This window comes from Electrophorus electricus, chromosome 13, assembly GCF_013358815.1.
Source record: "Electrophorus electricus isolate fEleEle1 chromosome 13, fEleEle1.pri, whole genome shotgun sequence".
Lineage (NCBI taxonomy): Eukaryota > Metazoa > Chordata > Actinopteri > Gymnotiformes > Gymnotidae > Electrophorus > Electrophorus electricus.
Genome location: NC_049547.1, coordinates 15,184,400 through 15,211,880, shown reverse-complemented (window position 1 = coordinate 15,211,880; position 27,481 = coordinate 15,184,400). Strand labels below are relative to the sequence as shown.

Genomic DNA, 27,481 nt, shown 5'->3' with positions numbered 1-27,481 from the left:
TTTACGATATATGTTGAACCGCCTTTGAAAGCTGTGACGTCACATACAAAAACTCAACAATGTAACAAATAATTTGAACATACTGTGGATTTCAGGGTTATTAGAGTGACTTTTGCCATTCTTAATGTATCATTGACATTGATCACACAAAAAAGTTTTTTTTCTTGTTTAAAATGTACGTAAGAACTACACTATTTTAAAACTCAGTTGTTCCAATATTGGCCACAAGGTGGTATTGCAGCATGTCTGCTTTTCCTATGTATCTTCGTACAACACTTTGCAAATGGGAATTGCAGGTTTGTTAAAAGAAGAGCAAAGAAAATTCACTTGCTTGGGGCTGCGTCAAGGATAGTAGTGGTTTAACATCTCTTTTTTAAACGTAATGATCTACTAATTACACATGTACTTTTTTCCAGGAATAATGCCTGGAAGGTTGGATTATTTCTGGAATACGTAATTTACACGTCGCTTTGGACCCATACTTTCGAATTAAAGATTGTTTTTATCGCTCGGGATCTGACCACCTATGTCAGGAATCAAATGAATATTTGGATCCGACTCTTCTGGGACTCGGTTCACAGTGCTGGAGTCCGTCGCGCTGCTCTTGATGTTGTCTGTGTCGGCCATATTAACAGTCTCCTCCATCTCACCCACTGTTAACTTCAGGACATGCATACGTCAAGCCCGGTGTGAAGGCGATAAATGTCTAAATATTCCTTCTGATACGAAGAAGATTTAACCACGTACACCATGGAGGCCGTTAAAGCGTTTAATGGCGAGGTTTGTTCGATATCAGTTCACGTAAACGTAACTTGAGTTTACATTCCCCAGTGTTGTGATCTGTTGTTAGGCCAGAATTTGATTCCGCTACGGTTAGCTAACTAACTAGCTTGCTAGTTAAGTGTATCGGTGCACACATTTCGAGCCTCACGAAGCGACTGTCGACTGCAAGCAATTTTGAGTCGCGAACTTGACGAAATGAGTTTCCGCTATAACGCAGGGCTGACATCTTGCTGTTTTATATTTATATTGCGGATTTATATTCAGCTAGTGTATGCGCCAACACAAAAACTAGCGTTACGTTAGCTTGGCTAGCTAACAGATGTTTAGGCTAACATTCGCTTGATGCAAAGTACTGACAAACTTCATAGTATTCTGTAGCCGTGAATTGGTCTGTTACGTTTAGTCTGTATTTATATAGAATATACGTTTTCATTCTTTCAACACCTATACTCTAATAGATAGCTAAATTGTTTGTTTATTTTTATTTATTTATTAGTTACACAGCTAGCTACTGCTAATGTTATTTGGCTATCTTAGCCAGACCCTTCGGGTGAGCTCTGCTCGATAGCCAGCGCTATCAAGCTTACGGGGCTGTTGTACCTCCTCTAGATAGTTTAGCTGTGCGAATTTCATTTTAAGCCTTAGGTTTCAAGGTCTTGGCTGCGTTCGCCGTTTAGGGTAGCTAGCTAGTAATTTAATGTTGCTAGGTTCCTCTCTGACAAGGCGTTATTGACAGTGTTATTCGCCCAACGTGCTGTGCTGGCTAAGCTACCCACCCAAATGCAGCATTCAAAGCACGACCATCCCCTGACGGTCAGCAAGCTTATTTGTTGGCCAGTAAATGGCATTACTGCAGTACTACTAACCAGCAACGCTGTTTGCCTGTTACTGTAGTTATGTAGTAATAGCATGAGAAGCATACAATTTAAAGATATGATATATGATGAACAACAGCTCAGCGGTAAGGATTTAGACACATTTTCCGTTCAGGCGATCTTTAAATCATGAGGTTTTGTGTTCTACCCCATTCGTTGAACATTTTAAATTTTCCTTTCATTTTTCACAACCAGTCTCGTCAGCTGACAAACAAGCCCCTTCATGAGGATGAAATACGTTTGATAAAGGTGATAGAGCAGCGGAAATTCAGTGCAGGAATGCTCTTGGGTTGGCATTAGGAAATGCTAAGTCATTTTTCCAGAGCAGGAAACTGTCATATTGAATAATTGCAGCATCGGGCCAGTGGATAAAAACACAAACCAACACAGAAAAACAAGCCATCAGGCCACCACCGCCCCCCGCCCCCCACTGTTTCAAGGTCATAATTTGTTACCTGTGATTACAGTATATTTACATTTAGGTTGGCTGGTACAGATTCATTGTGGGCACCAAAATCCGATAAGAATCATTTTAAGACTGAACCTCTGGGTTTAAAGCAATCACCTACATAATTTGAGGGGTCTGTTGTTTTGTCTATGGCCTGTGATGCTTGAGGTGCATAACTAAGTACATGTAGTGAAATTCTTGATTCTAAGTGTGCATGTACTTGTGGGAGCCTGTTGGTTTAATTAATCATTTAGTATACTGTTATATTATTTCAGTGACCTGCAGTCATATTCTTTTAACTTTCTTTTAGATATCCCTAATTAGTATTAAATCTGTTAAAATTTGTGAAGCTTTTCATGAACATAGGCAGAGATTTCATGACCTTACCATTACCTTTGAAGTTAAGTTTCTCTTTTTGTTTTTCAGCTGTACTCTCTGAACGAATACAAGCCTCCAATCTCCAAAGCGAAGATGACCCAGATTACCAAATCAGCAATTAAAGCTATAAAGGCAAGTATTCAAACACAAGTGGATAAGAAACAAAGTTAGTAATAAAGCACAATTTTTCTTAGGTATTCCTCAAGTGTATTATTAACTGACAAATACAGGTACAACAATTCAATTAATGCAGCCTCTTATTAATATCCTGCAAAACTGAGAATCCCTATCATGACAGGATTCACAGTGTTCACAATATTATGTAAGTTATTAACTGCTGTACTCTAGGAAATGGTAGACTTGCAATGTCATCTGAACACACAGAACCACCACTGTGGAATCAGCCTTCTTTTTTTGTATTTATTTTATAGCAAATCAGAGCCACATAGAGTAGAACTGAAAATCAACCAGGTATCCAGGAACTCATGCATTTAGTAAATGGCATCATAACACGGCATGGGCCTTGCCTGAACAAAGCTTTTATCATAACCTTTGACGGGCAAAGGCACATCTTAAACTGCTGCTGAATTGTTTTTGTTGGTTTCTTCGAATAATTCTCTCACGTCTTAGGCAGGGTAGACTCAAATTCATCACTAAGATATTCAATGTCTTTGCTTCCTTGTAACCGAGAATGCTTGGTTGGCTCGCTAACACAATTTCCTACTTGATTTGTTTGAGAGACTTCCTGTCCTTGTGGTCATAAAGGTTAGCCAGAACTTTCTTCTGACATACATGTGTTGAATTGAGAGCCATCACAACCAACTGGATAGTACACGTTTCAATTCCAGTAACTTTCAGTAACCAGTTGTCTTTGCGGTCCTTGAAGTCTTGTTACCGTGCATCCACACTGAATTTGTGGCTTTAGGGAAACAAATGAAGCATATTTAGGTAGCCTCATAAATAGTGTAGTTGAAGTCTAGTAAATTATTCTTTATTGTCATGGCTTTGTTAGCAAAACTTTAGGATTTCAACCTTTTTTTTTGTACAGTACTTTTTACTGTACTTTCTGAAAATCATTCATGGAACTGGAACTGCGTTTTTACAGTATATTGAATAAATTAAGCCACACTAAAGAGACTGAAAGCAGCTCTCCTTTTCATGTATGTATCTTTAATCCTTTTTATGTAAGCATCTTTAAAGGTACTCATTGTGTCTGTTTAACTTAGCTAAGGTTTTGCAAGCTTAATTTCACCAATAGCATAAATTAACTGAGTAATAACTTCTATTTTATTATTTTTTATGCCAACCAGTATTCTGTGAGAGTGCTGGGAATTTTTTCAGTCTTTTTTGGTTGTTGTTGTTCAAGGTATAGTAAGAAATCACTAATTTTGTGCCATTTTATATGTTTACCAACAGAGAGCATGGCAAACGTGTCTGAGAGCTTTTCATTACTGAAAACTGGCCTATATGGGTTTAAATTTAGAAATTATCTGAAAATGAACAGTAATGTTGTAAATCATTTGGTCATGTAAGATTGAAATAAGATTTCCACCACCAAAACAAATCGCTCTGACTTTTGACCCGAAACGTCAAAAATGACTGTGACTTTTGTCAGGAACCTCCTGGTAGTTGTGACGTGCCTGAGTCTTGCAGTGTATGTTTTGAATTCTTTTAGAATAATACAATTTAGTTATTGCTCCATGAGCAGCTGGTGGGTTAATTAACCAGAACATATTGATGGTGATTCATGCTCCCAGTACTCCTGTGCAGTGCAGTTTAAGGTGCGATAGTTGAGTTGTTTGTACAGCTCATGAGTATAGTGGCACTGTGCTTCTGTTGGCTGAAATGTTAAGAATGTTAAGAAGTCTGTGTGTATTATAAATTAGTGGTTGTTCCATTATTTTGTTATTGTGTTGGAAAGCTGTCACCATTAAACAGCAGGGAATGTATGATGAACATGGGGTGGATGGGCATGGAAGGACCAGTGTCAAACATGTCCCATATTGGGAGTCAAAACTGAACTCTAAATGGTCTCATCACAAACAGCAGTGGAGCTTCATAGTATCTTGCCATTACTATTTCAGTGGGTCTTTGTGGATTTGGATAACTCTGACGTCCAGAGGTGCGGAAATATTTAAAGCATTTGGTTCTTATCCAGAGCAACTTACATATTTTATCAGTATGTGAAAATGTGGGTTCCCTGGAAAGCAAACTCATGATCTTGGTGTTGCTACCATCTTGCTCTACCTGCTTTACCAGGTGAGCTACAGGAAACAGCAGGTGAAAATACTCCACAAATGTTCAGTTTGTAATTTTATCTAATAAGTTTTGTCACCATATGAGTCCATACATATGCTCTCAGACAAGGCAGCTCTGCCTCTTGCAAGAGATGTAGGACTACATCTCTCTTTTTGTAGTTATCATTTACATCAATGTTATTTAACAATAAATTGATTTCACTTTAAATCTTGCACCAACTGCCTCTGTATTGGTTGTATTTAGGATAGCATGTGAGGATAATAAATGGCCTACTACAAGATCTGGCTTTTGATCTGCAGTTTGTTTATATTTAACAGCAAAGCATGTTCTAATTTATGTGGTGTGATAAACGTAACAGCCAGTGAAGGCTATTTTTGCTGATTTTTCTATAAAAAGTTACTTAATGAGTCCACATTTCATAGATTTAATCTTTAACATGTGGATGTTGGGCTTATGGCAGGAGGGTTGATTTCTTTAAGCTTCCACATAATCACACTAAGGTATTGTTCAAGTCAATGCTTAAAAGACAACAATACTTAGTTTATAGTGGGTATGAGTCCCTTAGTTTGGAAACTTTTGTATTATTGGCTTATGAGTTAAGGGGTTGACACTTGCTTTTAATGTCTTATGAAGTCTGGTAGTGGTCAGGAATCGTTAGACCAATAGTACTGCATATAGGATGAAGGTTTTGTGTTTAGACTTTTTTCTGATCTAGTTCTTATTTTGCCAATGACTTTTTTTTTTTCTTGACTCCATTGAATATTTATTTTGTAATTCCTGTATTGTAGGATATTGTGGCCCTTTGATTCTATAGATGAAAAAAGATAGTGGTGGCCCTGTCTACTGCCAGCAAGTTTGTACTGTCTTTTGCGTTAGAACACTCAGATGTGAACCAGAAACTTCGTTTAGTCCTTGATGCTTTGGATTTTCATGGAAGCAAAAATACATATTTGAATGTAATATTGAGTAGAAATACATGAAAGAAATAAATTGTCTATTTGCTAAAAGGTCAAGGCCTCATGAGCCAGAAAACAGAAACAACAATCATATTGCACCACAAACTCATGCCATTTCCATTCATATAGGGGCATCCACACAGTGCACCCTAAGCCTAAAGAAATCCCATTCTGGTTCATTTGTATGAAAGTCATGTGAATTCCGTACCTGTTCTAGCATTCTTCTCACAGAGCTATAAAGCAGATCTCTGAGTAGCGATGTTTATTTGCATTGTTAGCTGATTCCTTTTGTCCTGCTTTGTGACTGTTTTGTGTGAATAACACCTCTTTCCCCTTCCCTCAGCAGTTCCCCCAAAGCACTGAAAGTGAAGCAGGAGGATGGGGCGTGGGAGAGTTTCAAAGAGATAAGGGAACCCCTAACCAGCTTAGGTAGGAGATGGGCTGTTTTAAAAAGGAGGATGGAAGAAGAGAAAAAAGTCTTTACTCAAGAGCTCTTACTAGTAGGCAGAAGTGCAGCACCTTTTGGTTAATCTAAGGAAGGCTTTATTACGACGACTTTTAAGTTGTGTTCACTTAAGTTTTTTTTTTTTTTTTCCTCCCCCCTGCAAAAATGTCTACTGGTGTTGGTACGATAGTTTAGTGCTGGTTGGATTATGTTGTGTTCTGCATTGTCTAAAGAGGCTGTGCTTGGCTAATGTTCTTGCTTTGCTCAGTAGTTGAGCATGGCTTATGATTGAAAAGATTGTCTCTTTTCATCGTCATATTTGGCTAAATGCTTTGACCAACTTTCTGAATTAGGCATCAGGTTTGAAAAGACCCAATCTAAATGGAATTCTATTGCTGTAGTTTCTTAGCTTAAGATGTATATTAATGCACAACTGTGGAAGTTTTTTCTTTTCATAAAAAAAACAAATGATTGCACTTTTGGGGGGTAGTTTTTAAATGGGAAGAGCAATTCTTCAGACAGTGTTTTAAAAGGTTCTGGAACATCTGACTGAATTGGCCAGCATTTAGCCAAATGCACTCTATATCAGTGTAAGCTCTTCTCAGATGAAGGAGCTTGATGATAATGCTGATATAGACTTTGTCTTTTGTATGTTTTGTGCATATTTACTGTGCTGTTTAACTGCTTTCTTAGCTTTTTGGCAGAAAGTGGGATTTCTGGGGGAAAAAACAGCTTTATGGTCTTATCGGTTGCTGTTGTATATTTGTACTATGGAAAAGTCTCACACTCAGAAGCGTTTGAATTGTAAATTATTCTTAGAATAAATAGGTAGGTTTACTTTGCTCTGAATTTAAGACCGTTTAAAGCATCTTACAGCCTAAGTAATTGAGTATTTAATATGTCCCCATTGAAGGATGAGCTCATTCTCCTTGGCTGCTCTAGGACTAGGTTTTAGTATCATGTGATTGACTTGTTGTCTTTCAGACAATGTTTTAAGTCTTTTGTGCTCGACACTGCCAAGAGACCCTCTAAAATTTGGTAATGATCTGTAGTGTGATTCTTTGAGTCCACAGAAAGTGGTATCCTCTTGAGCTGTGTGCAAAAATCAGATTTGTTTTTTACATGTGTGAATGGATAATATCAGATTTTTGGTGACATTAATAATGTGTTAGACAAAACACATGGCTTATTGGGAAAAATATTTTGAGCTTCGCAGAAACAGCCCATATTGAAATCTAATGACACTGATGGCAGCATGTCTGATGCTGAATACACTACAAACCTTTCGTCTTCAGCTACAGAGAGAAAACCTTTTCTTCAGTGAAGAGGAACCTCCAGCTGCCTACAGCACATGGCAGTGTTGAGCAGTTTCTTCTGAAAGATCCTGTGAGAACTTCTGCTGGATCTCGCAGTACTGAGCAGTGCAGTCTAGCATAGGGCTTAATCAGAATATTGATTTTCCAAGTAATTGTGATTCTCTGTGATTTTAAGATTCCAGTGTTGATTCTTAAAATCACAAGATGGATCTCATCAGTTTATGCATTTATTTAGTCTGTGTGTATGTTGTTGCAAAATAAAATTTGAAGTTGCGAGCCAAACCTTTTTCAGTAATTTGCTATGTTAAGATAGGGTGTGGTATTAATTCTCAGAATATGTCCATCATAAACAGTGTTGGTATTGTACTCATTCTGTTGCCAGTAACAGAAGTTTCTGCCTACACTCTGGCACACGGGGGACTAGTCCAATCCTGTGACGCCCACGATAGCACAGCCTAGAAGAGCCATTAAAGTTGCTATTGCCTGTTTTATAATGGAAATTGGCATAAATACTCATGTTGTAGCTATTCAGAGGACAAAGAAGCCAATAGCAGTGGCTGTATCACGTAATTTATCCACTTTCAGGATCCTCCAAATTCTGTTAGCCTCTTGACATAGAGCATTGATGCTCAAATCTCACTGCCAAATTCCAAATCCAGTCTAGGTTATTGCTGTCTCTGAACAAGTACTTTAAGTACACTAGGTAAACTGTCATTACATCAGCTGTCACTAATTTAGTGATAGGCATCACTAAAGAGGAAAAAAAATATTGGTTTCTGTACTATACTCTGTAATCAGTAACTAAACATTGCTGTTTTATCCAAATAGGAAAATTCTCTTCAGGAAGTATGGTCTCTCTTGATCAGCTACCTTACCTATGCACACGGCATATGTAAGAAGGGTAGTCTAAATGCTAATCGTGTATGTTTTTGGAGAAAGGGATTGTGGAGAAAGGTTGACTGGATGTTATGGGATTAAAGGGTAGACTCGTTTGGTTGCTATGCCTAATTGCAAGAAATGTAATATTGATTAAAGCAACTGGCTACTGATCGGCCATTGTATCATAATATCTGATGCTTTGGTAAAGGGAGTATCTTAGGTGTGCAGACCTTCTTTTCACTCATTTAGCCTAAAGGCTGTGTATTGTTCACTATACTCTATTAAATACTGTATACTTTATTAAATAACAGTTAACTACAAAGTTAGGTAACTTGGCCTCACCCGGCTAGCCTGCCATACTAAGCTAATAGCCTACTTTAATGGCTGAGTGGTAAGCACTGAACATCAGGAGACTGTGTTGGCCTTCATCCTCTCACTGAGATGAGTGTGTGCTAATGCATGCAGCTCTCTTAGTGTCACAGTTTGTTGATAAAACAATGCCATGCTAATGTTAGTTTAGCAAAATGCTGGAGCATCTTGGTTGAAGTTTCAGCTGAAAGTTTTTGTCAAACCCAGGAATGTTGATGTTTATTAAATTTAAAACCACATGAAAAATTAAAAAGAGAACTTGTACAGGGAAAAATGTGTAATTTTACATTACTAGCTTTAGGAAATCCACTGCCTGAGGATCTTGTCGACTCATCTCCATAACAACAAAAAAAGTGTGACGAGCTCTGGCATTTAATTATGCACTGCCCAGTTAAGCATGTATCTGATTTAAAGAAAAAAAAAACAACTCCCAATTTTCTAGCATTTCACAGAAAATTTGATATTTTACAGGGCTGTGAATTTGGTAGGGACCTACTTGTACCGCGACCCATATGCTGTCTGCTGAACTTTATTCTTCCATTTTGTATTATATATTTTTTGGTTATTTCTACTCATTCAAACTTTGAAAATATTATTCTTCCTTAGCTTCATAAATTTGTAAAGCATGATTTTGGTGAATAAAATTTAACTTCACTCCTCATGAGGTTATAGGCCTTGTTGAAATTTCATGTTGTACAAACCCTGGTTGAGCTAGAACTGCTTAGGAAAACTGTAATAAACTGAATGGGCAGTGTACAGGTTCCACTCTTTAACTCCAGCTGCTATAGTGTCTTTGTTCATAGATATATGGAAATTAAAGAAGGTCCTCATTAACCATTGTTAGTGTTACAGTACTTCATCGCATGACAGCTTGTATTCTGCACTAGAAATTTCTCACTGACAGTGTAAAATCAGCGAGATTGCTTGTAAAATTCAGTAGATGTATGTCTTTTACAAATTTGTTAAATGCTGCTGAGTTATATAAAATCTAACCAGCCAATGGGGCCTTGGTTAATGGTTTCTTGTCTCCTTTGCAGTTTTGATGGGAAGCTCCTTAGATAAATGATTCAGATAAATGACAAGCTTCTTCTTAATTCATGTTTGATAATACTGATTGTATTCATCTCAGACATCATCTGCCAGTCCTGACCTATAGGTTTACAGTCCTGTGTTAGTTACTTATAGCCTCATAGAAAAAATTGAAGAAAGGTGAGGGCCAACACTGCAGCACACCTCTCTGACACTTCTTTAGAGTGAAGACGCAAATGTTAGATTAGGCAACAGGACTGATGACTGCTCACTTATAAATGTAGGCCTGCATGTTCTCTAACATTTCTTCTCATATCAGAGTAGATGTACTCAAGTTCTGCAGGACATTAGTTTTGGGTTGTGGTTTTGTAGCATTCGGTATATTTAGAAGTCACTATGTATTCATCAATTACAATTTTACAATTATCTATTGCATAGATTATTACATCAATTCTTCAGCTAATTAAAGTATAACTCTCCTATCCTCATATACACACTATATGCAAACACCTAAGCTGTCAAACAGAAATTCTCAGCACAATAACTTATTTTTATTTCTAGAAAAAGCATTCTTTAAAACCATTTTTTCCTGTTTTTGCAGATTCTAGATGTGTTCATGTCGAGAGTGCAAGTAGTATTTGCTAAGTTAGTAAGCAAGCAACATTGATAGAAGAATGTATACTGAAGAGTATAAAAGTGGGGTAGTTTCTGAGTGGTTCGCTTTAAACATGGTGCTGTCATTCTCTCTGTCTGAGCCATATTCAAGGTGTTGTATTGCTTGTAGCCATAACTGGATTAAAGCTCTTTCTCTAATGGATAATGGAAAAGATTGCAAATAAACTCTTATTTTGTCTGTATGATGAACAGTGTCCACAATCAACAGCAACGCACCTCATGCTGCTCATCACTGACTGACCTAACAAACAAGATTGACTTAAACACGTACTGCCATTCCAGTTTCCTGTTTTTAAACAAATCCAATACTCAGTTTGTCCCACCTCCAAGACCCATAAACTTCAAATAAGGGATTGGCCAGAATCAAAATTGGAATGAATGAATGAATGAATTAATTAATTAATTAATTAATTAATGTTTTTTTTTTTCAAAGAAATTTACACTTGACAATTATGGGAGGATAAATGAAATCTTCTTATAATTTGTTTTGAAAACTGTATGTATTGATACTAAAGCATGTCTTAAAAAGCATCCCAGACCCAGGGTGAACATTTAAATCATTTATTTAATAAATTGTTTTGGGGGAAAATAAACAATTGGAACCTGCATCCTGTCTGTACACACTGGACATTCAGCAGCAGTACTGATATATAAATTGCAGTGTTTTACATTTGTCTATATCTTTATATTTCAGAAATTACATTTCTCACTAATTAAGCATAGCCTGTTATACAATTGTCCTGTTTTGCTTTTTGTTGTTCAGGTTTAATCATAGTTCGAATGAAGAATAAGAAAAAGCAATTAAACATAATTTTAGCTTTTTTTTTGGAAAAATATCCAGCAGTGATGGAACCCCTTAGTTGAGTAGCATCACTACCATGCAGCCAGCCGAGAGGCAAATGTAAGAATGCGGCCCTACTATAGCAGTGTCAGCTGCCTTAAATATAGATATAGGGAATATCAAAGCAGAAGAACTCTGAGCCACCAGATCCAGTAAAACTACACAGGCTAGGCAGACTAAGTCACATCTTGCAGGTGGTGTTGGAAATGATGGACCTAAACCTTTCTTGTGTTCAATGCTTACTGTTTTGTAAATAATTGTCAGGTTCTGCTGGTTACCTGTTTTGGTGTTATGTTTTTGGTGTAGTATATTTCCCAGTCTGAACTCAACCCTTTTGTATATGTGTGTGCAAATCCCTGTAATGTGGTGGCTTGGTTGTGGGCCACTCTGTGTCTGTGTACGTGTGTGTGTACAGTAGAATCCTGCAGGTGGCACTAGTTCAGTATAGTATGGCTAGGATGACTGCTTTGAAAAATAGAAATCTTTTCAGTGGTATGATGATTGTGGATATTACTGAATAAAATCACCAATCCCAGTAAATTCAGTAAACGAGGACAAATTTGTCAGACTGTATGAAAACAAGCTGAACATTTAAAGGGATTGTCTAAGAGCCAGTGCACTTGCATATCAATCTAGGCCGTTCTAAACATGCTTACGTGGTTTATGTGAAATGCAGAGACATGTTAATAAATAGAACATTTTATCATTTTGCAGCATACTCTTTACTATAACAAATTGCAGTAGTCAGAGCTGTCATATTGATGATTGTAAGCTATATGAAATGCATAGAAATAGACTAAGAAACAGCTACAGAGATACAGAATGTGGCATTTGATCATTGTACTTGCTTTAGATATGTCATCATTTTAAGACCCTTGTTTTCATCTCATGGTTACCAGTTGCACTGTGCTGGCTTGACTGTAGCAGTCTTATATGCATACCAGAGATCTTACTTGAATGTTTTGCTATTGTGTAGAATCTTGGCCACCATTGTCTGACTGCTACTATAGGTATCTAAAGTTAGGAACATGCTCTTAGCTAGCTGACTCTTGCAAACTGTTAATCTACGTAGTGTTTCTGCCTTATGTAGGATTCATCTAAACATGTTAAGTTTCTTAATGCCCCTTACAAATTTTCATAATTAGATTCTTACTTTTATAGCTTGTTGAGTGAACTTATCAACTGCAAAGGAAAGAATGTCATTGTTCTTTATAGCTGAGAGATTTTGGAATTAGTTTCTTCTTGCTAGTTTGAGTTTATTAAGTCACAGAGTGTGAGTCACTGAAATGTTTCCGCGTTGTAACACCTAACCTAGGCAGCTAGTTAACTACCCAAGTAATATCTCTCTCCCTCTCTCTCTCTCTCACTCACTTTTCTGCTGTCTTACTTCACACTAGAGATTGAGAAATTAAACTTGGGTCAATATTTTGCTTAACCTCTCTTATTCATAGAAGACACAGGGAGGTAGCAGACCATGAATGTCTGCGTGTATGTGTACATGTTTGGTGGGGACCGAGGGGGTGCAGGTTAAAGGGAAAGGTATGGGGAGCACCAATATCTACATATTAAACTATATCTGCCTGTCCCACACAAACTGAAAGTTAGCTAACATGGCCCAGGCAAGCTGTTAGTATCCCAGTAATTGAGTGTGTCAGAATATGATTTGTGTACATGGAGGGCAGTAAAACTACAGTGTGTGTACTTGGCAAGATGTTTTGTTCCTTAGATTCCATAAACAGTTACTGAGAGCACCCAAGAAGAAAGAACTTCTGTTTGTATGGAAATGCAAGCTACAATTACTGCCATCTGTTTTGAGCTTTTGGAGCATTGAATTAAAGGAACAATGTCATTTTTCCAGTTACTTTTTTCACATATTTTGTATGAAATCTATTTTAAGCATGGCTGCCTCCTGTGGTGGACCTGTACGGAGCGTAAATTGCTTTATTTGAGAACTCCAAACCAATTTGATTCTTCATTTAAAATTGAGTTGTACTTTAGAGGAAAAAAAAGTAAAAATAATTAACTTTCATAAATATTGTTTGCTACTTTTTGGTGGAAAAAATTACTTATTGCTACTTTAATTAAGAGGGGAAAAAAGATGCCGTAGTAGTGTGTTCCCATTGCATTGGTTTTAAATGTATAATGTGTATATATATATAAAATTTAGATAGCGAAAAGAAACCAATTGTCCTCTCTTGCTGATGGTATCCTTAGACTGTGGCCTAGTTGTACTAGAATTTGCATGACTTCCACAAAGGTGCTTCTGTAAGGTACTCTGGACAAGAGCATCTGCTAAATGATGTAAAGGGAAATATAAATTTTGACGTGCATTAGATTTCACACAGTAGTAGAGATGGATCCACCTTAAAACATAGGATACGTTGTCATTTGTAGTGTTTAAAGTTTCCTGGAGCATTAAAAGCTGTTATTTCAGGTTGTATGCACTGATGTAGGAAGCCATATCAGATCATCAGTGTGATTAACTGATATCAATAACAAAAACAAGTTTGGCTCATCAGGCTCACAGTAGTATAGTTTCAAAGGCATAGTTGGCTTTGTCTGTTTCAAGCTTGAGAGTCTAAATTAATCAAAGCTGCCTTTACCCCATCACTACGCAAAGGGCAAAAAGCAACAGTAATGCATTTTGTTTACACAGTTTATTTACTTTAAATGTTATGGCCACACGCCACCTAATGAGAAATCAGCAGCAAGACACCCCTGCTGATGAGCTTCAGTGACGTTTGTGCTGTGTGTCCTGTGACCCCCTGTTGTGTCACAAGTGCCCTTTGATCACAGCCTGTACTGAGAGCTTAATACACTTTTGGCCTATACAAAAACATAGGTCTACTCATAGAGTAATCAACCAGATGCATTGATTGCAGTTTGCAACGTTCCTAAGATGTGTAGAACACCAGGGTGTTACCACGAGTGCTGATGTTGATGTCAGTGCATCACTGTCCTCACAACTTGCATTTAGGCATGATCGAAAATGTAGGGAAAACATTTGATTCTCCTTCAGTAACAAGAGATTATTATAATAGGTTTGTTTATTGTGCAGGTTTGTTTAAATCTGTGGTAATTGGTAATTAATTGGTAAGTCCCACGAAGATTGTAACAAGAATATTAGTAGCATGCCCATGCAATAGTGTGTTCTTATTTCTTTAATCTCTTTTGTCTTTTTCCTTCACTCTCTTTGCCCTCTTCCTGCCTTAGGCTGTTTTCCATATCAATTATCTGAATGTTCCCTGAAGCTGAATGTTAACTATCGACTTTTCCGAGTAAATGTGGCTGAATAAACTAACCACAACCCATGTATTTCTCTTGCCCGTGTTGCTACCTTGAAAGTCAGTCTTGTGGATAAGTCCCACACAAACAAATGCAAGTGTCCAAAATTGGAACAGAATAGTTTGGTATGGGGTGCTTTATTACGGAGTGTGTGTGTGTGGGGGGGGGGGAGGTGCAAACTGCAGTGTGATGGAAACAAATGTGTTTTGGACAATGTTGGATGTTATCTAACACTCAAAGACAGAAAAGGCTGCAGTGTAGGTTCTGGTTATTTGAAGTGTGGCAGTAATGTTGGCTGTTTGTACTGAGGTATAGTAGCTTCAAGTTTCAAGTTTGGTTTATTTGTCACGTACATAGTCATACACAGTACAACACGCAGTGAAATGGTGGAGAGTGCTCTGTCCAAACTGAGGAAGAGAACCAGGGGTGCATAGAGAAAAAAATATATATACAGATAAATATATATTCTATGTATGTACAAAACTATATTAACAATGTATGTACAATATATGTATATTATGATTATATACACAATGTACAATGTATATGATTGAGTATATATGTACACAATCTACAGAATGTACAGATCCATTGTATAGTACCATATCTACATCTAATCATCTTATTAGGGTTATATCTTTATTTTTTTTAAACAATATAACTACAGTCTCATGAAAAAGAATGTTGACCTAAACATGGTTGTTAAATGCCTGCATGGTGTACCATGTTATTGATATTTGTTTGTCTTGATCTGAGAAATACATACACAATGTTTCCATAGTGGTTTCTCTAGGACACGCACACTCCAGAATATCTGAACTTTTTGTATGTGACTGTATTTATATTTTTTGCCCTGAATTCTTTCAACAATTTTACATGATCTCAGCATGCTTTGACATGTTCATTGAATGCTGGCAAAATTAGTTATACATCAGCTTTTAGAAGCCTCTCCCCTCCCAATAGACAGTAAGGGGAAATGGGTAATTTTTTCTGAGTGTGGATTCTTAAGCATGCAGTACTCATGATTTATTTTAACATTGTTAATTGGTGAGTAAAGAATATAACAGTTCCCAGAAAGATCTCAATATTAAAATATCTACACATTGTAACAATGTGCTTAGTATAAGTAAAAAATGACAAGGGCCCTTGTTCGCATTGTTCTGTATGTATGAATTTGTGTAGTGCTACGTTGAATGGCCGGTTGAATCAGATTTGTAGTTTACCCAAATATGTTTTAGGTGTTTTCAAAGTCTGTAGAGATTGTGTTTAAAAATTTAAATGTTTTTTGTTGAATGAAATCAACAAATTGTTCTTCAGTATGACTCAACAGTTACAATCCTTTTGAACCTGATTGTTTCAAATGAGCAATTACTTATGTACAACGTTCTAACTGCTGTTGATGTCACATTCAATGGAATGTTGGAAAATCTTTACATACTCTTTGCATGACGGTGTTCTTTCAAAAACAGTTTTATTTTACTAAAATATCATGATTCCTATTGATATGGCAGATTTAAGTGTTCAGATTATTTGTATTTCTGCATATTCAGATTCTGTAATTTTCTGAAATGAAACAAACACCACAAATCAATGAAATAGTAAGAAATTCAAAAATTATTTGAATTTTGGTGTATCTGGTGGGTGACATCTTTCCAAAAATGTATTCTATTAACTGCTGTGTAGGACTTTGATACTACTTATATTACCATGGTTAATCACAAATGATTTTTGTATGAAGTACTCTGTAAAATCCCCATTTCTCTGTGTTGCACACTGTGTTTTAAAAGCCTTTGATAACAGAAGCAGATGCTTTTAACTTTATTTTTTGTAGATTTTGAGGAGGGTCCACTAATCTCCTCCAAGAAACGTCTCTAGCTTCTTCATACTTCCAATGATTCCTCAGTTATTTTAAATTCAATACTCTACTTGCATAAGTTTGCACTTGTTAAATTTGCCCCCACCACTTCATAAATTAGCATTTCCTTGAGCAAAAAAATAGCAAATAATATTTATGAAAGTGATTATTTTTACATTGTTTCTATAAAGTGCAGCTCACATGATGATGATTCATTCTTTGTAGTCCCCAAATTAACCAGTTTATAGAGCGGGTGCCCATGTGGGGGCTGCCATGTTTAAAATAAGTTTAATACAGAATCTTTGATATACAGCCAAGCTACTAGGCATCAATATAATGACTAACATGAAGAATCATTGGAAAACATGTCTGACTGCTCCTTTAATTGTAGATCAAATTTATGGAATTGCAAAGACACTGAAACGAAGGTGCTGGTAATATGACGGTTATTTATTTTAGAAAGAGATGAGACAAAAATCAAGCTGACAATCAGATGTGTTGCGTAAAGATATTCCTGCATATCAAAACATTCCACAACATGAATGTTTTACAACTAGGGATACACAAGTGTTCTGTGCTGTGACCCTGATCTTGATGACCTGCCCCTTGGATTCACTGGGAAAAATGTCTTCTTAGATTTTGTCAGTGTATAAAATAATTAGTCTTTGTCTTGTATGTAATCATTTTTGTTTTGTCTCTGTTTCAGTTCTATAAACACGTGGTCCAAAGTGTGGAGAAATTCATTCAGAAGGTCAGTTAGTTGTATGCAGATCAAGTCAAGTCAAATGAAGTTTTGTGAGGTTTGCATTTTTGGAATGTGTCTCTCTTTAAATTCTAATTTTGCTCTCTGCAGTGCAAACCCGAGTACAAGGTTCCTGGTCTGTACGTCATCGACTCGATCGTCCGGCAGTCTCGCCACCAGTTTGGCCAGGAGAAGGATGTGTTTGCGCCGCGCTTCAGTAAGAACATCATCGCCACCTTCCAGAACCTCTACCGCTGCCCCTCTGATGACAAGGTTGGTTTTCAATTATGCTTCTTTGTTAAAAACGAAAGCCAACCATTGCTGTTTGCTGGTGTTGATGGTTGAAATTCCATACAAAGAATTTTGTTACTCCAGTATACTATCGCGTTCCTGGTTTGTTTATGGCATACACTTGCTGTTCTGTTTCCTCCTGCTGTGCCAGACTTGATGCAGGCTTCATGTTTAATTAATGGTTTAATGGCCAATTTTAGAGTTTCTAAAAATGCTTTAGGAGGTTTATACTTATACACTGTTTTCCTTTTACAGAGCAAGATTGTCCGAGTGCTCAATCTATGGCAGAAAAACAGCGTGTTCAAAAGTGACATCATCCAGCCTCTGCTGGACATGGCAGCAGGGCTGCCACCTCCGAGTGTCACACCTGTTACGGCCAGTAGTGCTGTCCCTGTTAACAACGCCACCCCTGGTTAGTCCCTCAGATGCCCTTGCACCCTTCCAGTGTGGGCAGTAATTCTGTTAAAACAGTTTAACATTGGAGCATCAGAAATGATACCACAAGCACAACCTTAATTAATGTCTGCAATGTCACAGACATTTGATTTTCCTCTTAGCACTCACAGCTTGTTATGCTATCAGTTCCACTTAAGCTTCCAGTGGTCATTTTGATTTAAACTTGAGTTATGCTGACAACTAGTGGCTAAAACGTAGAACCTCAGTCAACCTTCTAAATCCTTTTCTTCCTTGGATCCTTAAGTGTTTCCCATATGTATCATTAAGTGTTTCCCATGTGTATCTATGTAAATATGTAAACAGTTTTACTTATATTTGTTCTCTTTCTTATCTACCTCTGTAATAGGCACCCCTGCAACTCCTGCCACCCCAGCCAACATAGTGCCGAGTTTACCAGACTGGGCTTCTCAGATCTCCAACTCTGACACAATGGCAGCTGTAGCCCAGATCCTACAGAGTCCTCAGGGACAGCAGGTCAGCCACTTATATTTACTGACTCCATTCATTTTGTCTACAAGGACATAAACGTTGAGTCTATCAAGGGAAGAAATCGTAGTCATTATGCTGGGAAAGCTGGAGCTTATTTTTCACTGTGCAATTAAGCAGAGTGAAATCCGATTGGTTCCAGCCAGGGATTTTGTGCTGTAGTTTCCAAAGGTCTGACTGAGGGCTAAAATAGCTCCTTCTGTTCAGCACCACCTGCTCTTCAGATGTTTTCCTTTATCTTCTATACACAAAATCGGTGATTCAGGAAGAAAAAGTATTCTTGCAAATTAATGGCATGATTAATATTTAAAAAAAAAAAAGCTTTTTATGGAGTTGCATATGATCTTGACTCCTGATTCTTGATTTATCTTTCAACTTTGATTTTCCAGTGCTTATATGCAACATTCCACTTTGTAAAGGTTCTAAATTCAAAACTGTTGAGTTGCTGACCCGTCCATTTGAACTGTCGCTTGCATGCAGTTGCAGCAGTTGGTGCAGAGTCTGCAGCTGCAGCAGCAGAAGCCCCAGCCTTCTCTCCTGCAAGCTCTGGATGCAGGCCTGGTGGTCCAGCTGCAGGCCCTGACCGCTCAGCTCACGGCAGCCGCCGCCGCCAACACACTAAACCCGCTGGAGCAGAGAGTCTCCTCCTTCAACAAGGTGAAGCTCCCAAAGTCATGGCGCTACACAGCAACTTATAGACGTCAGCATGGTCAGAACGTAAAGGAGACTGCTTAAGTCACTTATGATTTATGACCGCTTTTAGAACGTGTCTGGTACGTCTGAGAGCACTGACACGCATGAGTAGTTCTGACATTGTACTTCCTTCCCGCAGAAACTCCTGGGTCAGTTTGATTTTGGCAGCGAGTCAGAACCCAGCGAGGATACTAAAAGTGACGCTGCACCGTCTCAGTTGTATGTACTTTTTACTGTTACGTTTTGCACCAGCTGAAATTTTCTAACCTTCCTTTTCTGGTATGATTTTATTTTTTATAGATGTACCTCTATATTTTATAGATATAAATCTATACGTTTTTCAAGCAATCTTAGGGCCTTCATCCACTCATATATTAGTTTTGCAAGGGTGACATCAGAACTGTGCAAATTAAGGTGCATAATACACCCTGGAGAAGGACCAGGTTTAGTAAATGAAGAAACTGGGGGAATTACTGGGGAATTTGTCATGTTCAAGACCTATTGTAAATGAAGTCAATCGTCTGTTAGCTCCTATGAGTGAGTGAGTGGAGGCAGGAAGGAAGCCGTGATTGGATAATTAAGCCATTGCCACGTGTCTCTTTCTTCAGGCCCATGGTTTCTGAGTCCATCAATAGCTCCCTTTTCCATCAGCTGGCTGAGCAGCTCCAACAGCAGAACCTTGAACAGTTTCAGAAGCAAATCCTGGAGCATCAGCAACATCAACAGAAGGTACTTGTAACCAGGGGCTTGGTTACATAAACAGACACTTACCTGCTCTGGGTATGAAGTACACAAGTGCACTTTGCTTGCACATGTCATGAAGGACCTCTGTACAAAACGTTCTGTTTGTTTGGAAACCTCGTGTACATCTCTGCAGTTTTGACTGTCTCTACATCTTTTACTACAGTACACTGCAGTTACTCACTTTGAATCTTCAGGTTTGTGTGTGTGTGTGTGTGTGTGTGTGTGTGTGTGTGTGTGTGTGTGTGTGTGTGTGTGTGTGTGTGTGTGTGTGTGTGTGTGTGTGTGTGTGTGTGTGTGTGTGTGTGTGTGTGAGATCTATTAAATGTATTTTAAGTGTTTTTATGCCTTCTTCAGTCTATAGCCCTAGAGAGCCAGGAAAGCATCTTTGGACCAGAGAACTCAGCCCCTCCAGCCCAGAGCAGTGTCCCCGCACAGCTACCAGAACAGGAAGCCAAACTGGACGACTCCATTGACAACCAGCAACAGGCAAGATCAAATATTAAGTCATGTGGTTTGGGAAATGGTGGCTTCAAAGCCATTGCCATGTTGGGTTCAGGGCAGCACCGCTGAGTCTGAGCTACAGTTTCCTTTCTGGCTTTATTAATAGTAAAAAAAAAAACTGCATAGTGTTTTGGGATGTGGTGTTTGGATAATTAATTACTGACAGTGTTTTGGTACATGGTGTTGAGATTATTTTATTACTGAAAACTTTTGCAGAAAAGTACATTTGATGTGTTACAAACCAAAGCCATTAAAAGTCCCAGTGCTGTACTGCCAAGCTCTTTGCTACAAATTGGATATTTTCAATATTGGTCTGAGCCTTTGACTATTGTCATGCAAAGATGAATGTATTATCTTTTGAATTACCCTTATTTATGTATTTGATAGTGCTCTCAAGAAATAATAAACATGTATAACTTTTGGTTTGTTTTGATCATTTTTACTCCTCATGTGTGCAGTCAAAATCAAACAAGTCCTTATTCTTAATTCGTATGATTAATACCCTTCTAATGAGTGGATATTTTACCTGTCTTTGTTTGCTTTCCATTGCTGATTAATGATCTAATGAACTTTCCAGCTCAGTTTAGTATATCATTTTTCATCAGTTATTAGCCTATTTTCCTTTCCAAATTGTAAACTGCAACAAATGTATACCGGATTATTTAACTAAACTAATATTTTAAATAATTAAAAATGTAATTGTTTACATGGATTGTACAGGACATGGAACTTGATGAGGGACAAGACACTGTAGATGAGGAGATGTTTGAGTCGGAGGAGAAGAAGACCAGCGGCACTCGCTCAAGAACGCACTCCAGGTCTCGCTCCAGGTTAGGACTGCCGTCCACGGTTCACCACGGCCCGTTTCCTTGTGGTGTGCAGTGAATGGGAGCTGGCAGTGGGCATTCACACGCCTCTCGCTCATCCCTCCAGGTCTCCCAAGAGGAGGCGCTCGAGGTCGCGCTCAGGCTCTCGGAAGCGCAAACACCGCAAGCGGTCACGGTCGCGGTCGAGAGACAGAAAGAGGAAGTCCTCCCGTTCCTACTCTAGCGAGAGACGAGCACGGGAGAGGGAAAAGGAGAGACAGAAGAAAGGTCTTCCTCCCATCCGCTCCAAGGTTCTCAGTGGTAAGATCAGCCACATCACTTACATTGAAGCGAAAGCACTTGTGTAACTTTCACAATGTCTGTATAGAATTACTATTAACTTTACAAAACCTGAATAGAATTAGTAGAATGTTGACAGTTTTCTTGACTACCTGAATAAGAATGAAACGAATGGAAGAAATTTGTGTTATAAAGGCCTGTGTGTTGTAGGACTATGTATATGTGTGTACATATCTCATTTCTCATGCTATTAACCTTCCAGTGTGCAGCACTACTTTGTGGGTGGGCCAAGTGGACAAGAAGGCCACCCAACAAGACCTGACCAACCTCTTTGAGGAGTTTGGCCAGATCGAATCCATCAATGTGAGTTTGCTCTCAGGCCTTTGTTGTCTGTACAAGTTCTCTTCAGACTTTCTTTTAGAAAGGTAACAAATCATTTTAAAAAGAAAGTACTGTACACAGTAGTCTTCTAGATGCTTGACAGATTAGATTTTTTAGGGTTTAATTCATAAACAAAGATTTTTTTACAGAAAAAATTATTATTATTATTATTATTATTATTATTATTAAATAACTCCGTGTGTGTGTGTGTGTGTGTGTGTGTGTGTGTGTGTGTGTGTGTGTGTGTTTGTAGATGATTCCTCCCAGAGGTTGCGCTTACATATGTATGGTACACAGACAGGATGCTTATCGTGCCCGACAGAAATTGAGCACTGGCTCGTTTAAGATTGGATCCAAAGTTATTAAGGTTAGTCATTTTCTCTTGCTAATCTGACATTCATTCTCAGTTCTTGTCATGTGTAACAGCTAAAAGTTCAATGGGTGTCATGCCCTGTACTTTGTTCTATGACGTTATTGTACTCATGGTAACTGGTCTGTGGTTGCGCTGTCCGATTACATGCCCTGCCCTGACCCCACTCTCATTTCCATAGATTGCCTGGGCCCTGAACAAGGGTGTAAAGCAGGAGTACAAGCAGTTCTGGGATGTGGACCTTGGTGTGACCTATATCCCCTGGGAAAAGGTCAAACTGGATGACCTGGATGGTTTTGCAGAAGGAGGCATGATTGACCAGGAAACGGTTAACAGTGGTGAGGAAATTGACAACTGCATTTGTCTGTCAAAGGAGTAAATGTATGTTAGTTTAGTTATTTTTAATGAGCACATAAGCTTATGGCATTTAGCTGATGCTTTTATCCAAAGCGACTTAGAATTATGACAGTGGAAGCTTGGCAGTGGTTGGGCTTAAACCAGCAACCTTCCAATTACAAGTCAATTGCCTTAACCATTGAGCTACCACTGTCCATAAGATGCTTAAAAACAATCCAGAGCCTGACCATCCCCTGACTCATTCACCTCGGCGAATGACCCGAAGTACATAGTGACCCCATGTTACATCACTGATTGTGCCCAAAATGCATTGTAAGGTGTATGACGAGCTCAAGTACACTTAGTTCAAACTGTAACACTGGTAACGTGGCGAGAGCCTGGTGTGAGTTTCCTTGTGCTCTATTTGCAGAATGGGAGGCTCAGCGGAACACGGAGGCAGTCAAGGAGACCCAGGCTCAGCCTGCAGCCGCGGAGGCCACCGCTGTTAGCAGCTCCCAGAGCGAAGCCTTCACACAGCAGGTCACCATGATGCCCGTGCAGGTACACCAACCTCTCCCATTAACATTGGAGAAACAAACATGCCAGCCAGTTCTGTTTAGACACCCCTCCACCTCCATTTTCTATTCAACTTTTAGTTTGTGATCCGAGCCTGTCTCAGCTTTGTAGTTTACTTTTTTTTTGTTGTTGTTGTTGTTGTTTTTGGAATTTCATAGTTTCCTTCTCTGGTCACACGCAAGTTGTTTTTTTGCTGCATGCTTGAAAAGGCAGAGGGGCAGACCTGGCTTTATACGTGTTGAAAGAGGCATGTCCTTAGCCTTACCCTTCCAGATCCAGCTGGGATGAGACTTGGTATGGTGGAGAAAATTTAGAGCAAGAGTTATGCAATGCAAAGTTCAGTTTTATCCACTAGGAGTCTTTTAAAAAGTTTTAGAATATTTCTGCATCACTGACTGCTGAATTTTAAAATGTAGTTTTGCAGTCTGCATGCTCCAGTGTCAAGAGTACCATGTGCTTCTCCTTATAAGATCCCAGTGGCACAGACTGTGCCTGCTGTAGGCCTGGTGCCGCCCACCTATCCTGTCACCATGGCAATGCCCCCGCCAGGTTTTGGGCCTCCACCTCCCTTCCTGAGGGCTGGATTCAATGCCTCACAGCCCCCTCCAGGTAGGAGCTAATTTCACGGTTCCCCAGCAAGCAACCTGTTAAGGGTTTAAATTTAGACGTTTATTAATCAGCATGTTCTCCGTCCTCAGGTTTCATGACTACTCCAGGGGTTGCGCAGTCAGCCGTGGGAACAGGCCTGGCCTCAGCCCAAGCGCGTAGGTTAAACATCACCTGAAACATCACCTCATTTGCCTGCATAGACAGTGGTTGGTGGTTGTGGGAACATAAATCCCGTTGTTTCATCTTGTCGGTTTTCTGATTCTTAAATGGTTGCATTTGCTTCATCCTTCTCTACCAGCTCTAGTGCAACCTTCAATGTCTGCAGCGCAGGAAGGTAACAAGGACTCCACGTTTGCGGCCATAATCCCTTCAGCGAACGCTATTCCAGCCAGCTTCATGTCTTCAACCATCCCCGGGGCCGGAGTCTTCAACGCTGTGGGAGCCCAGCCGCAGCAGGCCAATGCAGACAAGGCCACTCCACCCACAGAGAGCATAGACACACCTGCAGAAATAACACTACAGGGTGAGGACTTCACACATGCTTCACAGCTTTGGTTCTTACTATTGTAGAAATTGCTTTGCTTTTTCTTTGCATGTATTAAAAACCTCATGAATCTTAATTGCCTAAATTACATCGTTTAATTCTTGTCATTTAGGAGGTGTGCAGAAGACAGACCTTAATTTAGTTTAATTATACATTTAATTAAATGTGATGCCATCTGTCGTTTTAATTTCACGTGGTGTGTTCTGGCACCGGCTGAGTGTTTTAGACAAGTGCATAACTTCAGGTGACTCCAGAAGCTAATACTCCAGCTGGTTCGGTTCGCCTTCTCTGTCTGCTTCATGTGTTCTCGGTGGTCCTGCTTCAGAGGTGCTTCTCTTGGGACTGAACCCAGCCTCTCCTCTCTCTCAGCAGGGATGCAGAATGCCGTGCGCAGTGGGATGGGTCTTCTGGGCATGCACCCCTCGGCGTCCCTCTCTCACCCGCTCACAGGGCAGAGGATGCCTGGCCTGCTGTCCCTCGACCTGCGACCCAGCCTCCTCCAGGGAGCTGCCGCCCGCTTCCCGCTCCTCATGCAGCAGGGCCTGGCTCAGCAGGCCAACAGCCTCCTGGACGCCTCGCTCCAGGCCCAGGCCCGCGCTCGGGCGCCCTTCTCTCAGGTGGAGCACTTCAATCGCACGGACGGCGCCTTCGCCAGGACCCCCAACCCCACGGCTGGCGTCACAGACGGCCTGGACAAAGGACACAACGAGACGCCGCCCAGCTCAGATGCCGGAGGCCAGCAAGAGGGAGATCAGGACTACCGCTTCCCGCCACCGGAGAAACAGAGCACGGGCTTGCTGAAGACCCCTCCGCTGGAGATGCGCACGGAGCCCGCCCCGGTCAGACCACCTCTGCTGGAGAGGCCACCCCGGGCGGCCATGCAGACGGAGGCCAGAGAGAGCGCGGGAAGGAGGGATCCCCTGCCAGGCGGCTTCAGGGCCGAGTCTCGCTGGGGCCCTCCCCGGGGGGACTTCGACGAGCGTGACACGAGAGGTATGTCCACCGGAGGCCACAAGGGCTTCCAGGATGAGCGGTCCAATCCCAGCTTTCAGAACCGCTTCGACATGCGCAGCGGGGTAGCTTCGGGGGGCGGAGGCACAGCCTGGAACCGTGGAGGAGGTGGTGGGTCCCTGTTCAGTGCCAACATGCACCAGGACTTCGATGACCGGCGTCGACCCTGGGAGAGGCAGAAGGACCGGGACGACAGGGACTTCCGCAGGGAGGTGAACGGCAACCGGCACAGCCGGGAGCGTGACCGCGAGAGGGAGCGGGAACGGGACCGAGACCGTGGCCGAGATCGGAACCGGGACCGCGAGAGAGAACGAGAGCGGGAAAGGGAGAGGGATCGAGAGCGGGAGAGGGACAGGGAGCGGGACAACGACAAGGAGAAGGAGAGAGACCGGGAGCGGGCCAGCGGCTGGACGCCTCTGACGCCGCAGTCTCAGCCCCTCCTCCCTCTGCCCAAGCCACAGTCCCAGCCGCTACTGCCCCTGCCCACGTCCCTGCTGGGCCAGCCCCCCGCCCAGCCCGAACCGCAGCCCAAAGCCCTGCTGCAGCATCCGGAGCTACGGCAGGCCGAGTCGCAGCCGGACACCAAGCCCCCCCTGCAGGGTCTGCCCCCATCGCCCGGCGCCCCACAACAGACTGCAGGTGGCCAGGAGCAAAAGCAGGCCTTTAGTTTTAATGCTCAGGAGAAGGACTGTAAGCCTGAAGTGGAGCACAGGCACTCTGAGCCAGAGCTCACTCCCTCCTTTCTCATTCCCTCCTCATCTCCTACTCCCATACCTGTGCCAGTCTGCCCACGGGACAGGCCCCCGAGAGACGAACCCCTGGAGAGGTCCGCCTCCCCGGCTGTGGTCATTAACAGTGGACAGACTGGGCCGAAGGCAGAAGCCAAGACTGATCCTGAGCTAGTGAAAACAGACACTGAGGAATCATAATCGTCAACTCAGTAGGTAAAAGATCATTTTGTATAGTTGTCATCTCTGTACTTATTTCAAAGGCTTCCACAGGACATGCTCAGTTCATTATATTGCCTGACACCCTAACAAACGATTTTACCTTTCATGCTAATGATGTACATCATAGATGGCTGGCAATAGAGGATTTCAATGGTAGGTGATATTTTAATATTCTTAGTTGTTTCATGTTTTTAGTTTTAATGCAACCCCACTGTTTTAAGCTAGGTGACTTGATGGAAATTGCTTGCCAAAATATTGTGTAGCCTAATTGTAAATGCAGGGGGGAAGGGGAGGGTGTGCTAGTGGTGCTTCAACCTTCCTATGGAAGAGTTTAAGGATCCTGGCTTTTTCTAAAGGATTGATTGCCGAATACTTGAAAACAGCAGTCACTGGCCTGTTCTGTTTTTTTCTTTTCAAAACCACAGCTGCAAAGTTTGAAATGAATGCCTTTGTGGTGTCCTATGCTTGTTGTCTTTTAAGCAAAATATACGTACAACCAATGCAGTGAGAACAGTAATGCGTTATAGTTGCTTTGAAAAGTAACCAAAAAAAAAGATTAAAATATGATGTACTATCCCCATGTTAAATGTCTGATTTTTCTTCATTAAACTGCAGTGAATACAACAGTTCAGCCAGAAAAGGTTACGGAAGGACAAATGGATGTTGGGAGCACTCTGTTTTAGTTTGAAATAAACATGCTTTGTTTGTTAAAAATGCTTTAGGACTGTATTTTCTGCAAAGGTGTGAAACCATCTGCACACAGACAATTAATTCACCATAAGCCAAATGGGGTTAGTGTTCTGAATGAGTGGTTAGCATATGTGGGCTTTTCCTAGATTACTAGATTAGTTTGGGTACCTGTTTGTGAGATGCACCAGACTAAGTATGTCTAAACATGTATATCTGGTTTCTCTGTCTTCTATTCTGTAAGACTGTCAGCCTCGTATTTACCACGTTGTCATGCATTCAAAACATGCGCATGCATGCGCGCACACGCACACACACACACGCACACGCACACGCACACACACACACACACACACGCACACGCACACACACACACACACACACTGGCTTGAAGGCTAATTGTGCCCAAACCCCCTGAAATGTCCACTTCACTTCATGCACATCCTTTTCTAAAGTTGCTCACATCCACTGGAGCAGGTCTGTGCTCTATTTTTCCTTTTGAATTCACACGCATAAATGTAGACCCATAAAGATAGCAGAATATACTTGTTTTTCTCTGATACATGACTTTCTGGAGATGTTAGTAGAATATCTGCAGTGCCCTC

At 40.5% G+C, this 27,481-nt stretch overlaps 1 protein-coding gene across 4 annotated transcripts; it reads left to right on the top strand.

Moving 5' to 3' along the window:
• The first annotated feature begins 358 nt into the window (after positions 1-358).
• On the top strand, positions 359-27,172 carry scaf8 (SR-related CTD-associated factor 8). 4 transcript variants are annotated; one of them, XM_035533177.1, is made up of 22 exons: positions 359-780; positions 2,533-2,616; positions 17,100-17,144; positions 17,247-17,408; positions 17,682-17,838; positions 18,229-18,356; positions 18,849-19,025; positions 19,201-19,280; positions 19,670-19,790; positions 20,160-20,291; positions 21,027-21,136; positions 21,240-21,433; positions 21,675-21,775; positions 22,047-22,160; positions 22,345-22,501; positions 22,930-23,060; positions 23,546-23,684; positions 23,774-23,839; positions 23,983-24,207; positions 24,598-26,183; positions 26,317-26,342; positions 26,805-27,172. In XM_035533177.1, the coding sequence occupies exons 1-20, from the start codon at positions 751-753 to the stop codon at positions 26,166-26,168; spliced, it is 3,924 nt and encodes a 1,307-aa protein (XP_035389070.1). In that variant the 5' UTR covers positions 359-750; the 3' UTR covers positions 26,169-26,183; positions 26,317-26,342; positions 26,805-27,172. The 4 variants fall into 4 exon arrangements, with proteins under 4 accessions (XP_035389070.1, XP_035389069.1, XP_035389068.1 ...); XM_035533176.1 differs by lacking the exon at positions 26,805-27,172 and having other exon boundaries at positions 26,317-26,769; XM_035533175.1 differs by lacking the exon at positions 26,805-27,172 and having other exon boundaries at positions 24,598-26,769.
• The last annotated feature ends 309 nt before the right edge of the window (positions 27,173-27,481 follow it).

Excerpts from the sequence above, each read along its gene's own strand:
- scaf8 (XM_035533177.1), top strand. The coding sequence starts at position 751 with ATGGAGGCCGTTAAAGCGTTTAATGGCGAG. Across the intron at positions 17,409-17,681 it reads GCTGCCCCTCTGATGACAAG|AGCAAGATTGTCCGAGTGCT; the intron begins GTTGGTTTTCAA and ends TTCCTTTTACAG. Across the intron at positions 23,061-23,545 it reads TCACCATGATGCCCGTGCAG|ATCCCAGTGGCACAGACTGT; the intron begins GTACACCAACCT and ends TCTCCTTATAAG.